General features: G+C 43.9%; 1 protein-coding gene across 1 annotated transcript in view; it reads left to right on the forward strand.

Annotated features, from left to right (window-relative positions):
- Positions 1 to 15887, forward strand: part of sardh (sarcosine dehydrogenase) — a 126730-nt gene that overhangs the window by 14753 nt on the left and 96090 nt on the right. The window contains exons 6-9 of the mRNA XM_036977676.1: positions 4022 to 4145; positions 4483 to 4583; positions 11818 to 11922; positions 15576 to 15705. Of these exons, the coding sequence (XP_036833571.1) occupies positions 4022 to 4145; positions 4483 to 4583; positions 11818 to 11922; positions 15576 to 15705 (460 nt within the window). The remainder of the gene's footprint in view (positions 1 to 4021; positions 4146 to 4482; positions 4584 to 11817; positions 11923 to 15575; positions 15706 to 15887) is intronic.

Here is a 15887-nt window from a genome sequence, read left to right on the forward strand (position 1 = left end):
CACGATTTACACTGATGTCGAGTGGCTGAAAATACTTTGGGCCATCTGCTTTTCTTCCCTCTGAAAGCTTTTGTTGTATTTTTGCACTGAGTCAGTTCCTCACGCTGCTGTTTCCAACGTCTTATCATCGACTCATTAAGGCCAAGCTCCCATGCAGCAGCTCTATTTCCTTTTCCAACAGCCAGATCGATCGCCTTCAACTTGAAAGCTGCATCATATGCATTTCTCCGTGTCTTTGCCATGATGAGGGTGACAAAATGACTACCGTATTCAGAATGATGGGAAGTTTGAGCGCGCTCGATTTACGTCACATTATGTGACGGTGCTCAGTTTTTTGGCGGCATGAATCTTGTGAAAGCGGGAAAAATCCATAAATTAGCCGCGTCATTGTATAAACCGCGAGGTTCAAAGCGTGGGAATAAAGTAGCGGTTTATAGTCCGGTACCCTCAATGGCACAAAAAGCTCCTGAAGAATTCACCTCTATGCTATTATGGTTTTACCATGTAACTATTATGTGATTGTATGTTATAACCAATGTTCCCTCTAAGCGGTGGCTGTAGCTCCCCAGAGACTGCCATGCAGAGTGAAAAATCAGCCCACGCAGAGAAGCACGAGATTGAACTTCACTCAACTTTCTCGAGTTTTCCCCGTTTAGGTAACACTATCAACTTTTCCCTTTTACTGTGGGAATTGTGATCGAATCAATGCAATATTTTGCCACTTTCAATGCAACATACCAAAACAAAACAAACTATGCAAGAGATTTTGTTGTAGGCAGAGCGTATCGGTGTATGATTCTATTGTATTGACAAGCAATACACAGACCGGTGCGCCATAACCAATCAGAGCTGCAGTAGGCCTATAAGCAAATAGACCATTGCCATATATGGATTTGTGCCATTCACTTTAAACTGGACTGTTTTACAGCATGAGCATCATGATTATTATGCATTTGTTTTCAGATCAAAGCGAGAGCAGCATGTAGCCTGCCACGTGTGCTCATGTGTTTACATTCTTTGCTAGTTAATGATTTAGTAGCCCAGTTATTGCTAATTTGTAGTCAGCAATGTGGGAGTGATTGCTTCCTACAAGACACAAAACGTGTAGATTTCTAGCCATCTCTGAAAAGCTAGTCTGGTAAATGCAATAAAAGGTATCTTAAAGGGGCAGTGTTTTATTTTGAGACAGGCTTGAATAAGCTAAGTAGCCAGGAGGCAGAGGGGAGCATCATTTGTCTGAGCCTCTGTAATAATGGTATGGAAATAATAATGAATTGTGGTTTCTTGCATCAAACAACACAACAAAATGTTCAGTCACCTCTTTGTCTGATAAACTGGTTAATGTCTTCACGCATGCCTGAAGATGCACAGAAATTTCACAAGGTTCAAGTTTGCGCTCAGCAGACCTGAAATTGGCTCTGTGCTTAGAAATATTAGAGGGAACATTGGTTATAGCATAATGGATCGTACCTGGCTCCACCAGGGGACTAAAAGGGGATTAGCCCCCTCAGTTCAAACTTTTGCACCCCTAAACTATATATATTTTTTATCCCTATATAAAAATGGCAAAAAAAAGTTCAAATGATTTGAGTGACAGGTTGGCATAAAAAAACAAAAATCTCCACTGCGCTGTCAGCACAATGGACAGAGCACGCCATGGTGTGTGTAGGGGGGCTATGGAAAGCCACTGGGGTGGTTATGCATGATTCCTTTGGGTTTCCATAAAAGCGGGACAAAATGCTTCTCATCTCATCTGGTAGGCTAAATGAGTAACGTGATACTCCTCTGCTTGTAATATTTGATTTAGATTTTTTTTAAGGGCGGGGTCGAACGGTCTCCTTTCTGCTCCTCTGCTGTTCCTATGGGCGGTGCTCTGCAGGAGTGTCTGACCTATGATGGGATGTGTAAGGTTTTCAACTCAACATTGATTGACACTGAATTGATTATGACTGAGCTCTCTTCGGTGCCTGGAGAGGTGTGCCGTGTCCCTTTCCCAATGCTTGGAGAGAAAATAACTCCACCGCAAATGTCCCTGGGTGTGGAACTTGTCACTGCTGGGGGGCGTCAGGAGACAACCCCAGTGTCCACTGTGCATCGTTTGGTTAGAGAATGCTCCCTTACCTGCTTCGACAAAGGCCCATACGGGGAGGTTTGGGCCCTAACATTGCCAAAAGGTTAGTGGACAGTGTTTAGGGCCTGGGCAAAGTGTTAATCTGCTATGGTGTTCCTTTATTTGCGCTACCAACATATGGACATACCATGTTGGTCAATATGTATAATGTACCCATTGCTCGGTTGGAATGTGACATTCTGCCCTGCTGATACATGTCTGTTAGTTTGTATAGTGTGCCTTTAACGGTGCTGGGTAGAAATACTGAGCTGTAATGATTTCAGTTAAAGGGAAAATGACCACTGCTACGTCCTGACAATGTTTTGAGGTTGCTGCTTATGAGTGAAGAACATGTCTCGAGCATCGTTAATAATGTCGAGACCAGAATAAGGGGAGGGGTATGTGGTGAAGACACACTATAGGCACGTCTCTCTCTCCACTATTGGGCACCGACCCCTGCCAATTTGTTTCATTGTGTCAATTTTTTTTTGGGACAAGTCTGGTGAGTTGGGGTGATGAGGTTATGGTGGCGGATTACTTGCACGACAATGGGCCTCAGGGTCTCATCACGGTATCTCTGTGCATTCAATGCAGTTGTGTTCGCTGTCCGTAGCTTATGCCTGCCAATTCCCTAACCCCACCACCACGGGGCACTCTGTTCACAACGTTGATGTCGGCCAACCGCCAGCTCACACGACACGGTACACGCTGTCTGCCATCTGCTAGGTACAGTTGAAACCGGAACTCATCCCTGAAGAGCACACTTGCACACAGCGTGCCAGTGGCCTTCGAAGGCGAGCAGTTACGACACCGAACTGTAGTCGGGTCAAGACCCTGGTGAGGACAACAAGCATGCAGACGAGCTTCCCTGAGACGTTTTCTGATTTGTTTATTCAGATATTCTTCAATTGTGCAAACCCACAGTTTCATCAGCTCTCCGGGTGTCTGGTCTTAGACCATCCCACAGGTGAAGAAGCCGGATGTGGAGGTCCTGGGCTGTTGTGGTTACAGATGGTCGGTGGTTGTGAGGCCGGTAAGATGTACTGCCAACTTCTCTAAAACGCCTTTGAGGCAGCCTATGGTAGTGAAATGAAAATGTAATTATCTGGCAATGGCTCTTGTGGACATTCCTGCATTCAGTCATGCCAGTCAGCATGCCAATTGCACTCTCCCTCAAAACTGGAGACATCTGTGGCATTGTGTTGTGTGACATAACTGCACATTTTAGAGTGGCCTTTTATTGTCCCCGGCACAAGGTGCACCTGTGTAATGATCATGCTGTTTAATCTGCTTTTTGACATGCCACACCTGTCAGGTGGATGGATTATCATGGCAAAGGAGAAATGCTCACTAACAAATGTGAGAGAAATGTTTTTTTTTGGGGGGGGGACCACCACTTTACGTGTTGCATTTTATATTTTTGTTGGGTGTATATATTTGTCATTATCACCGTCATCTTTGAAACACCAGCGCTGTGAAAGTAATCCAACACTCATTTGCACCTCTACCTGCCTGCCTCCTGATTAATCTTTTATCCTTACAACTGCTAGAAGGACCCTATTTTATGCTGCCACAGCGCAGCGGAGATGCATTAGGCTACAGATTCCACGCCTACCTGTCACTTCAAAAGCACTCAATGAACTTTGTTTATTGTGGTATGGCGTGATATAAGCAGAATTAAATTCCAATGCAGGAACAACCCCCCCCCCCCCCAGATTTGTGCCCCCTCACCGTTTTCAACTGCCCTCTTAGTCACTTTAACCTGACTCCGGGTCTGGTATGAATTTGGATCGTTTCTGGTCAAGTCACACAGTCAGAAAAAACTCCTGCCGATAACTATAGATACGTATGGGTATACAGTACATGGGGTTGTCTTTCACCTCATCTCTGATTGGCTCACTCTTCTGTCAGGTGATAGAGAACTGTCCAGTGACGGGGATCCAGGTGAGCACAGACGACATGGGAGTGAAGAGGGTCAAGGCTGTGGAGACCTTCCACGGAACCATCCAGACCCCCGTGGTGGTAAACTGTGCAGGTTAGTCAGTCGTCTATCACAGTGATTCCCAACTATTTTTTTTTAATGGTTACTGTACCCCAAATTACATTTTGCTCTGTCTGGAGAACCCACAAAGTACCCCTCTTGTGCATTTTACCAGTAGGCCTATGTTCTGGCCTCCTATTTAAGCATCTGGACGCTATTCAAGATGACTGAACCATTACAAAAAGCCCTTAACAAGAAGTAAAATTGATTTGGACGGCTCATTGATGAGTGGTTATTTAGGGTTGCAAGGTGATTTTGTAGGTCAGGGATTCTGCACAGTCGGACTGCAACGTGGAGCTTAAGCACGCACGGTCTCTCTTTGCCCCGTCAGGAGTGTGGGCCGCTAAGCTGGGTGAGATGGCTGGAGTCAAGGTGCCACTCGTCGCCATGCACCATGCCTACGTCGTGACTGAGAGGATCGAGGGCATCCAGGTACGTCCGTAGGCACTCATGTTGCACTCGTGCCGCACACACACAGAAACACACACACACACACAGCACCATGCAGACATAGGGATCGAGGGCATCCAAGGAAAAGGAAGAGCCCGTCAGTATTCATTTATTGATCCCAACTTGGGAAACTGATTTATCACCACAAACATATGCTCTGCCAGAGGGTAAGTCCAGGTGACACATGCTATTTGACGGGAACTTTGATCTGCAATATTATCCAGCTTGCTCATGCATGTCGTACTGCTGACTAGAGGGCCAGCTGAGGCTCCAGTCGGCTCTCTGTTGTCACTATCGGGCCAAGCTGCAAAGCTGGAGGTTCTACAATTTATCTTCTTAAAATGTTCAACCTAACCATAACCCCAACCACACTGCTAACCTTATGCCTAACCTTAACAAAAATACATTTGTCTTTAATTTTTCATACATTTGTTTTACGATATAGCCAATTTTGACTTTGCAGCTTGGCCATATAGTGTGAACCAGTCCTTTCCTCTCTCACCACCACCAGGTCTCCCCAGCAGGGGGCACTGTGACACTGCAGGCCCCTGTCTTACTACTTCCCTTCAGTGTAGAGCCAGTATTCTCAAACTGGGGTATGTGTACCCACAGTACATTAGTGTCTAGTTTGAGAAACCGATGCCTCCCAATTCCTCAACTGGCAGCTTCATTAAATAGTACCTGCAAAACACAGGTCTCAACAGTGAAGAGGTGACTCCAGGATGCTGGCCTTCTAGGCAGAGTTGCAAAGAAAAAGCCATATCTCAGGCTGGCCAATAAAAATAAAATATTAAGATGGGCAAAAGAACACAGACACTGGACAGAGGAACTCTGCCTAGAAGGCCAGCATGCTGGAGTTGCTTTTTCACAGGTTTTTATTTTTTACCTTTATTTTACTAGGCAAGTCAGTTAAGAACAAAATCTTAAATTTCTTATTCTTACTGTTGACATTGAGACTGGTGTTTTGCAGGGACTATTTGTCACGAAACCGGCTCATAGTCCGTAACAAAAAGGGAGACAACGTGGAGATCAGTTAATAAATATTTTGTTGTCCTCTAAGTCAACTAAATACAATTTAACAATGGTGTGTGTAATCAGTAGTGTGAGTGGTTGTGTGCATAAATGTGATAATGAGGGGTGTTGAAAGGTGCCAAAGCAAAGAAACGGACAGAAAAATTAATGGGGAAGTGGTGCATTTATCCTGGGATACACCCGGGCCCAGGTGTGTCCCATGTCGCTGACGACCCTCCCAGCTCCGCCCGCCGAAAACAAGAGCAAAGAGAGAATACGGCAGACAGAGTGGGAGGGTCTCTTCCCCCCCACAAACAAATTGACCCCGCCTCTGCGTCCCAAATTGATGAGGGGCTTCGTGTTCACACTTTCACTTGCCCCAGCCAACCTCGTCCTCCCCAGACCTCAGCAACCTTTGTGCATTGGAAGCAACCTTTAAGAGGAAATAAGAAAATGGGAACAGACAGGAGCGACAGTACAGAACAATACCAAACAATGGTCAGTCACGTAGACATTCAGGAACAGGACAAAACCAAACAATGGTCAGTCACGTAGACATTCAGGAACAGGACAAAACCAAACAATGGTCACTCACGTAGACATTCAGGAACAAGAGAACGCGTCAGCAACAAGCTCCAACAAAAATAACATCTCAGGGTCCTTCTCATTACATTTTGGCAACATCAACATAACTGATTTAAACATCAATGTTTTTTTTATTTTAATTTTATTTTTATCACTCATTTCAATCTTGTAGTGTTAAACGATCTTCAACAGCTGTTCTTTAGTACATAAATCGAACAGTTCCTCTGATGGAAAGCGAATGAACTCGTCTACATTAGACACCATAGTCAGAAGTAAATTCATGCTCTTCCCCTCTGCTGAGCACACCAAACCGGACCACAACAAGAGAAATGACAATCACACTGGGCACCACAGAAGAGAGATGAGATCTATATATGGGGGGGGGAGAAACACCCAGCACACTGGCAGATTCCCCCAAGCCACGGATGTGCCCCCGAGACAACTGCTCAGTCCAGACACCACACAAAAATAAACAAAATAACGATGCCCAACGTATTCCAAAGTGAAACACGTCGCTAAGCCTAACAGGGGGGAAAAAGAAAGGCTATAGCTCCGGGTAGCAAGGGTAGCACCCTACCCAAATATCCCACTGAGGTACACAGCAGATTGTATTCACCTCAGACCGATGTCCCAACAGCGAGTAGAGCAAGAGTTTCCAGCCTGGGCAGGGGCCTGAATACTAACCAATGTTACTCTCTCCAACGCAGCACACAACCAACCATCCACCGCAGTGGCAAGTTTACCAAACAGGCAACCAACCATCCACCGCAGTGGCAAGTTTACCAAACAGGCAACCAACCATCCACCGCAGTGGCAAGTTTACCAAACAGACAACCAACCATCCACCGCAGTGGCAAGTTTACCAAACAGGCAACCAACCATCCACCGCAGTGGCAAGTTTACCAAACAGGCAACCAACCATCCACCGCAGTGGCAAGTTTACCAAACAGGCAACCAACCATCCACCGCAGTGGCAAGTTTACCAAACAGACAACCAACCATCCACCGCAGTGGCAAGTTTACCAAACAGGCAACCAACCATCCACCGCAGTGGCAAGTTTACCAAACAGGCAACCAACCATCCACCGCAGTGGCAAGTTTACCAAACAGGCAACCAACCATCCACCGCAGTGGCAGGTTTACCAAACAGGCAACCAACCCACACTGGGCCCACCAAACATTACAACTCAAAAAGCTGTAACAAAAGATACAAACAAAGCACTTAGAGTCCTCAAACATTAACTCTACGTTTTCTCCCAAACACAATACAAGCCCCAACAACACTAGTATTCGGCCCACTGGCATACGCTACCAGACAACACACTTGGTTCATGACGTCACCGGACCACTGATACGTATCTAAGGCACTGTACCAAACCACTTTAGAATATGCCGTGAAGACCAACCAAAGCACATTCCAATAAGCATTAACCCATCAATATGCAACAAAATACTACACACCAAAATGTCTAGCAAATCAACATTATGATCCCGGGTGACTCGCCCCACACAGCGAGAAACGCAGACGAGACCCCACTTGTCACGAACCGGCTCAAAGTCCTTAACAAAAAAGGGAGACGATGTGGAGATAAGGAATAACAAAAATATATTTATTAACAGAAGTAAACTAAATACAATTAATGGTGTGTGTTTGTGTGGTCAGTAATCAGTAGTGTGAGTGTTTATGTGCATAAATGTGATAATGAGGGGTGTTGAAAGGTGCCAAAGCAAACAAACAGCCACAGAAAAAGCCACAACCAAAATCTAACAGTGTGTCTGCATGGAGAGAGTCTCCTCAATGACAACAAGATGACTATACTTTGTCTGTCAAATGTATATAGTATGTATGAGCTGGAAGTAGAAGCCTAAGTGTTATTGTTTATTAGTTTACTCCAATTAGGGGAAGGGTGGTAGGCTTAGGGGAAAAATGTGTGTGTATACAGTACTAGTCAAAAGTTTGGACACACCTACTCATTCAAGTGTTTTTCTTTATTTTTACTATTTTCTACATTGTAGAATAATAGTGAATACATTCAGACTATGAAGTAAAGTATGGAATCATGTCGTAACAAAAGAAGTGTTAAACAAATCAAAATATATTTGGTATTTTAGATTATTCAAAGTAGCCACCCTTTGTCTTGATGGCAGCTTTGCACACTCTTTGCATTCTCTCAACCAGCTTCAAGAGGTGGTCACCTGGAATGCGTTTCAAGTAGCAGGTGTTTAACTTGGTAAAAGTTAATTTGTGGGCTTTCTTTCCTTCTTAATACATTTGAGCCAATCCGATGTGTTGTGACAAGGTAGGGGTGATATACAGAAGATTTGTTTAAAGACCAAGTCCATATTATGAACTGCTCAAATAAGTAAAGAGAAATGACGGTCCATCATTACTTTAAAACATGGTCAGTCAATGCAGAAAATGTAAAGAACTTTGAACGTTTCTTCAAGTGCAGTCGCAAAAACCATCAAGCCCCTATGATGAAACTGGCTCTCATGAGAACCGCCACAGGAGAGGAAGACCCATAGTTACCTTTGTTTGAGAGGATAAGTTCATTAGAGTTACCAGCCTCAGAAATTGCAGCCCAAATAAATGCTTCAGAGTTCAAGTAACAGACACATCTCAACATCAACTGTTCAGGAGACTGCATGAAGCAGGCCTTCGTGGTCGAATTACTGCAAAGAAACCACCTACTAAAGAACACTAAAAAGAAGACTTGCATGGGCCAAGAAACATGAGCAATGGATATTAGACTGGTGGAAATGTGAGATTTCTGGTTCTAACCACTGTCTTTGAGACGCAGAGTAGGTGAACGGATTTTCTCTGCATGTGTGGTTCCCACCGTGAAGCATGGAGAACAAGGTGGGGGGGGTGCTTTGCTGGTGACACTGTTATTTATATAGAATTCAAGGCACACTTAACCAGCAGGCTATCACAGCATTCTGCAGAGATACGCCATCCCATCTGGTTTGCGCTTAGTGGGACTATCATTTATTTTTCAACAGGACAATGGCCCAACACCTCCAGGCTGTGTAATGGCTATTTTACCAAGAAGGAGAGTGATGGAGTGCTGCATCAGATGATCTGGCCTCCACAATCACCCGACCTCAACCCAATTTGAGATGGTTTGGAATGAAGGAAAAGCAGCCAACAAGTGCTCAGCATATGTGGGAACACCTTCAAGACTGTTGGAAATGATTCCTTGTGAAGCTGGTTGAGAGAATGCCAAGAGTGTGCAAAGTTCTTCAAGGCGAAGGGTGGCTACTTTGAAGAATCTAAAATCTAAAATTATATTTTGATTTAACACTTGGGGTTATTACATGATTCCATATGTGTTATTTCATAGTTTTGATGTCTTCACTATTGTTCTACAATGTAAAATAAAGTAAAACCCTTCACTGAGTAGGTGTCCAAACTTTTGACTGGTACTCTGTTTGACATTTTTTTCATAATTGAGTAATAATGAATTGGAGTTGACTGATTTTATTAAATAAAGGCCTTACCAACGCCTCTAAGACTCCATATTGTTTCATCTGTAGGTGCTACAAAAATTGGTGTCATAATGAAGCTTTACTGCTTACTCTATAATATGAGTAGTATTTTGATTTCAATAATATAAACATTTTAAACAATATTATAACAACATTATAAACAACATATTTTTTTACATTTGGGCAAAAACAAAATCTATATGGTTGAACATAATATATACTCTACCGACAGAATGGGTCTGCTAGTTTTGTTTTATAGACAATTTAACCAATCACAGTCCTCCTTTTACTTGTATCATTGCACATACTGCAAATCACCAGCAAAGTGAGACCATTTTTGAATCAATTTTCACATTCACTCTGTTGGTAATGCTTGTTTTCATGTTATTTGATCAATATATTGTTTTTAATTTGGCATCTTTGCCTATAGCTTTGCACCTTTTTGATGTAAATGTTTTGAGGACTGGGTTTTTATCTTTCTGTATTCCATTAGAATGACAGTCGCAGAGGAAGGGACAGGGCAACAACTTTTTTACAATTCCAACTGTTGAATCCTGCAAGATAATGTTGTTAATTATACAACTACCTTTTATAGCAAAACGGAGATGCTGGAAATGTTTTTTGCCCACGCTACAGGTCTATATTGGTCTGCTAATACTAGTAAAGGCCCAGTGCACTACTTTTGATTATTTAACCCTCACAATGGTGAAAAAAGTAGTCAAAAGTCATACATGAGTAAAAGTAAAGATGCCTTAATAGAAAATGACTCAAGTGAAAGTTACCCAGTAAAATACTATTTGAGTAAAAGTCAAAGTAGTTGGTGTTAAATATACTTATATACTTATGTATCAAAAGTAAATGGAAATGCTCAAATGTACTTAAGTATCAAAAAGAAAAAGTATAAATAACATAATTCCTTTATATTAAGTAAACCAGGTGGCACAATTTGTCATTTTTTATTTTTTTATTGACGATAGCCAGGGGCACACCAACACTCAGACATAATTTACAAACAAAGAATTTGTGTTTAGTGAATCCTCCAGATCAGAGGCAGTAGAGATGAGCAGGGATGTTCTCTTGTGTGAATTGGACCATTTTCCTGTCAAAATGTAACAAGAATTTTTGGGTGTCAGAGAAAATGTAAGGAGTAAAAAGTAGATTATTTTATTTACGAATGTAGTAAAAGTTGCCAAAAATATAAATGGTAATATACAGGAACGACACCCCACCCCCCAAAAAATAGTACTTTATAGTAATTTTTACTTAAGTACTTTACACCACTGCACCCCTACTTCCCGCGGCTATGGGCCTGGGTAAGGCCAGTATGTCATAAATATGCCAATTTACTATAAAATATTCATCATTCTGGTTGTGTCGGTTCAGTCTCCGTCTTTATTTTATTTTGATCATAGTTGTAATTTATTTTATGGCTAAACATTTTTGTAAAGTGCATTCGAATGGTTGACTTGGCTACTGGCAGACTTGGCTACAGCAATTGGCCAACTAGTGGACTTTTGGGCAGTTTTGTAGCGTTTTTCATCTGCGTTATGTTTTGCTCCGGTATCCATGGAGACCAAACTGCCACTAGTCAGCCAGCCAGTGATTGTGAACCTTCTGCCTACTAGTAGGTCAGTAGTGACCTCCCGTTTTGATTCATATCCTCGGATTTCTGATGACTGTTCTCTATTGTATAGACTGATTGGGTTCTGCATGGGGAGAGCGAGGCTAGCTAGCTACTTCTATCGTCGATGAGGGACAATCGTGACCATTTCCAGACCATAATCAGTACAGGGGAAGAGTATCGGCAGATGCTCACATGGACGGGCATGCCGCTGCTCCTCTCTACGGCGGGGCATGTCTTTTGATGAACTATTATCGGGCAAGTCTGAGACATAACTATAAGACTGCCCAGAATGCTGTTTTGGAGCCTGATGATCGCTGATCTACTGTTTTGTTAAGCGTTAGATGTGAAATCCAAGTATGCTATGTAAGTAGGCTATGCAAGTTGGCTATGTCTGCCGTGTTTTATAGTCCTGTTTGTTGTTCTAAGATGATCATTGTGCCTGTGATCTGTTTGGAGCATACCGTTTTGAAGATCTAAAGAATGTCTCTCTTCCTGCCACCCTTCTAGAACATGCCCAATGTGAGGGACCATGATGCATCAGTTTACCTTCGTCTCCAAGGTGACGCCCTCTCCGTGGGGGGTTACGAACAGAACCCGGTCTTCTGGGACAAGGTATTGTGTGTGTGTGTGTGTGTGTGTGTGTGTGTGTTTTCACTGTGTTGACATACTGTGAATGGGATGTCATTGGTGTTTGTGACACAGGAGGTTGGTGGCACCTTCATTGGGGGGAACGGGGATGGGTTTGTAAGGATGACTGGAGCAGAATGGGTGGAATGGTATCAAACACACGGTTTCCATGGTTTCCAGGTGTTTGATGCCATTCCATTTGCTCCGTTACAGCCATTTATTATGCACCGTCCTCCCCTCAGCAGCCTCCTGTAGTTTGTGTGTATTGGGTTGTGTACTATACGGGTGCTTGTGTGAGTGATTGTGTGTACAGTATTTGACCTCTCTCTGTGAGAATCTTTATGTTTGTGTGGTTGTCCATGTGTGTTTGCTTATATTGCGCGCTGCAGTGAAGCTCGCAGAGAGGCATGCTGCTTGTCTATGTCTCACTTTCACAGGCCAGTTAATTGCCATGCTCTGTTCCTCTGGCGTGTCAGTGGATTGTTGTATCCGCTCCCTACTCACACAGCCTGAGGAGAAGCTCCAGCAGGATGTGCACAGATAAGCGCGCACACACACACACACACACACACACACACACACACACACACACACACTCATTACTTCACCAGCCGCTGAGTGTCTGTGGCTCTCTTTCCCCTTTACCGCACTTTTATTCCCTCTCTCGCTCACTTTTAGCTAGGGGGTATGCAGCCTTATGAGGTTACAGCAGGACACAGATTGAGATCTGAGTGTTTTGTGTTGGTCTAGCTGGAGTGTTGTGTTCTGTCGGCGCACACTGGCTCTGACCGGCTCAATGTCAATATGCCCTCCTCACTCCTCTCTGTGGCGCGTGCTCAGTTGGTGTGGTTCCTGTTCAGTCTGCAGGTACCGTACTAAATGTGCTTTTTAGTCTCACACACCGCCTCTGACCCCCAACTCTGAAGCCGGAGACCACGTCACACAAGTCCGTTTAACATTCACATCCAGCCAAACAATTCAACAGCGCTAAATTACCTAACACCTCAACCCGGATAAAGGAGCGTTTTTGTCCTTTCCGCTCTGTCAGCACGAGCTTTCAAGAGTTGGAAACGAAGCGAGAAAAGGAAAATGCATTTAGTACAGAGAGGGAGAAGCTGGGTCTGTGGATCAATATGTTAGAGAAGTTTAGGAGAAGTTGAAAGTTTAATCTGGTGTTGGGAGCTCCCTAGGGGCCAGGCCTCGACTGGTAATGAGGGGCTGTTGTGACGGAAAATCACTGTGTGCGTACGTGCATTCTTGCGGGAAAAGGTCACAGTTACTTCGCTGGCCCTGCAGCCTCCCAATTTTTTTTTTTCTTTCTTTAAATCTTGATCCCCGTCTTCTCTTTACAGCATCAGTTCCTCCACTGTGGCATATGCACACTGTTTCATGTGTTCAGCATTTCCCTGCTGAGTGCTCTGCATCATCTCTCTCGCTCTCTCTCTGTCTGTTTGTGACATTTGAAAGATGGGTTGAACTGTGTGTGTGTGTGTGTGTGTGCTTCCATAACTGTTCACCGATGTGTACTAAATGTTTGCGAAAGCCGTGTCTTGTTGAAGATGGCACAAGTGCAGCGCAGCATTGTTGTGTCCTTGGTTGAGTTAACACTGGTGGGGGTTGTTGTGTCCTTGGTTGGGTTGATGTGTCCTTGTTAACAACCTCCTCCCAGCTGCCCACTGCACTGATGCTAGGAAACACTTTCACCACCGATTAAATCTATGATAATAAGCATTTTTCTACAGCTGGCCATGCTTTCCACCTGGCTACCCCTACCCCGGCCAACAGCTCTGCACCCCCTGCCGCAACTTGCCCAAGCCCCCCTCCCTGCTTCTCCTTCACCCAAATCCAGACAGCTGATGTTCTGAAAGAGCTGCAAAATCTGTATCTCTACAAATCAGCTGGGCAAGACAATCTGGACTCTCTCTTTCTAAAATGATCTGCCGAAATTGTTACAACCCCTATTACTGTTCAACACACTTTTGTATCGTCTGAGATCCCCAAAGATTGGGAAGCTGCCGCGGTCATCCCCCTCTTCAAAGGGGGAGACACTCTAGACCCAAACTGTTATAGACCTATATCCATCCTGCCCTGCCTTTCTACAATATTCGAAAGCCAAGTTAACGAACAGATCACCGACCATTTTGAATCCCACCATATCTTCTCCACTATGCAATCTGGTTTCCGAGCTGGTCATGGGTGCATTTCAGCCACGTTCAAGGTCCTAAACGATATCATAACCGCCATCGATAAAAGACATTACTGTGCAGCCGTCTTCATCGACTTGGCCAAGGCTTTCAACTCTATCAATCACCGCATTCTTATCGGCAGACTCAATAGCCTTGGTTTCTCAAATGACTGCCTCGCCTGGTTCACCAACTACTTCTCACATAGGCCTGTTGTCCGGACCTCTGGCAGTCTTTATGGGGGTGTCACAGGGTTAAATTCTCGGGCCGACTCTTCTCTGTATATATCAATGATGTCGCTTTTGCTGCTGGTGATTCTCTGATCCACCTCTACGCAGGCGACACCATTCTGTATACTTCTGGCCCTTCTTTGGACACTGTGTTAACAAACCTCCAAACGAGCTTCAATGCCATACAACACTCATTCTGTGGCCTCCAACTTCTTTTAAATGCAAATAAAACTAAATGCATGCTCTTCAAACGATTGCTGCCCGCACCCACCCGCCCATTATCACTACTCTGGACGATTCTGACTTAGAATATGTGGACTACAAATACCTAGGTGTCTGGTTAGACTGTAAACTCTCCTTCCAGATTCACATTAAGCATCTCCAATCCAAAATAAATCTAGAAATTGGAGTATGCCCAGGAGTATGCCCAGGCGTTGTAGGGAGGTCATACAGGCACGTGGAGGCCACACACACTACTGAGCCTCATTTTGACTTGTTTTAAGGACATTACATCAAAGTTGGATCAGCCTGTAGTGTGGTTTTCCACTTTAATTTTGAGTGTGACTCTAAATCCAGACCTCCATGGGTTGATTAAATTTGATTTCCATTGATCATTTTTGTGTGATTTTGTTGTCAGCACATTCAACTATGTAAAGAAAAAAGTATTTAATAAGAACATTTAATTCATTCAGATCTAAGATGTGTTATTTTAGTGTTCCCTTTATTTTTTTGAGCAGTGTATACATATCCCACTTAAGATGCTCCTCCTTCTCTCCAATCCTTACATCTTATGCTTCCGCAGGAAGAGGGTAGTAAACCTTTATTGCTCCCTTCAGGGGAGCTGACCTCATCTCCTGACCTCACTGCCTCTTCCTTCTAGTCCACAGATGTCCATCTGCCTCCCCTTTAGCAATCCCCTGAGCTCCTTCCGGCCACCCAGCACATTTCCACAGCCACTCTTGTCTTTCTGCAGATCTCACTCCTTAATATGCTATGCGTCTGATCTGTCATGTCTTTTCATATCTCAATGTTCAAAATGTCGACTCCAACACAGGTGTCAGATAAGTTTGGTTGAGTAAACACTGTATTGGTTGTTGTCCTTGTGTTGCAGGTGTCTGATATGTTTGGTCGAGTGAACACTGTTTTGGTTGTTGTCCTTGTGTTGCAGGTGTCTGATAAGTTTGGTCGAGTGAACACTGTTTTGGTTGTTGTCCTTGTGTTGCAGGTGTCTGATAAGTTTGCTTTCAGCCTGTTTGACCTGGACTGGGATGTGTTCATGCAGCACATAGAGGGAGCTATCAACAGAGTCCCTGCTCTGGAGCAGACTGGCATCAAATCCACTGTCTGTGGACCAGGTATGGACATGCAATACACACACCCACTATGGTTCCCACTCCCGTAATAACTCCCTCAGTCAGTCGTTTCCAGTGCCCTCAGAAAGTATTCACTACCCTCGACTTTTACCACATTTTTGTTGTGTTACAGCCTGCATTTTAAAATGGGTTAAATTGAGATTTTGGCACTGACTACTCACACA

Source organism: Oncorhynchus mykiss, chromosome 5 (assembly GCF_013265735.2).
Source record: "Oncorhynchus mykiss isolate Arlee chromosome 5, USDA_OmykA_1.1, whole genome shotgun sequence".
NCBI lineage: Eukaryota > Metazoa > Chordata > Actinopteri > Salmoniformes > Salmonidae > Oncorhynchus > Oncorhynchus mykiss.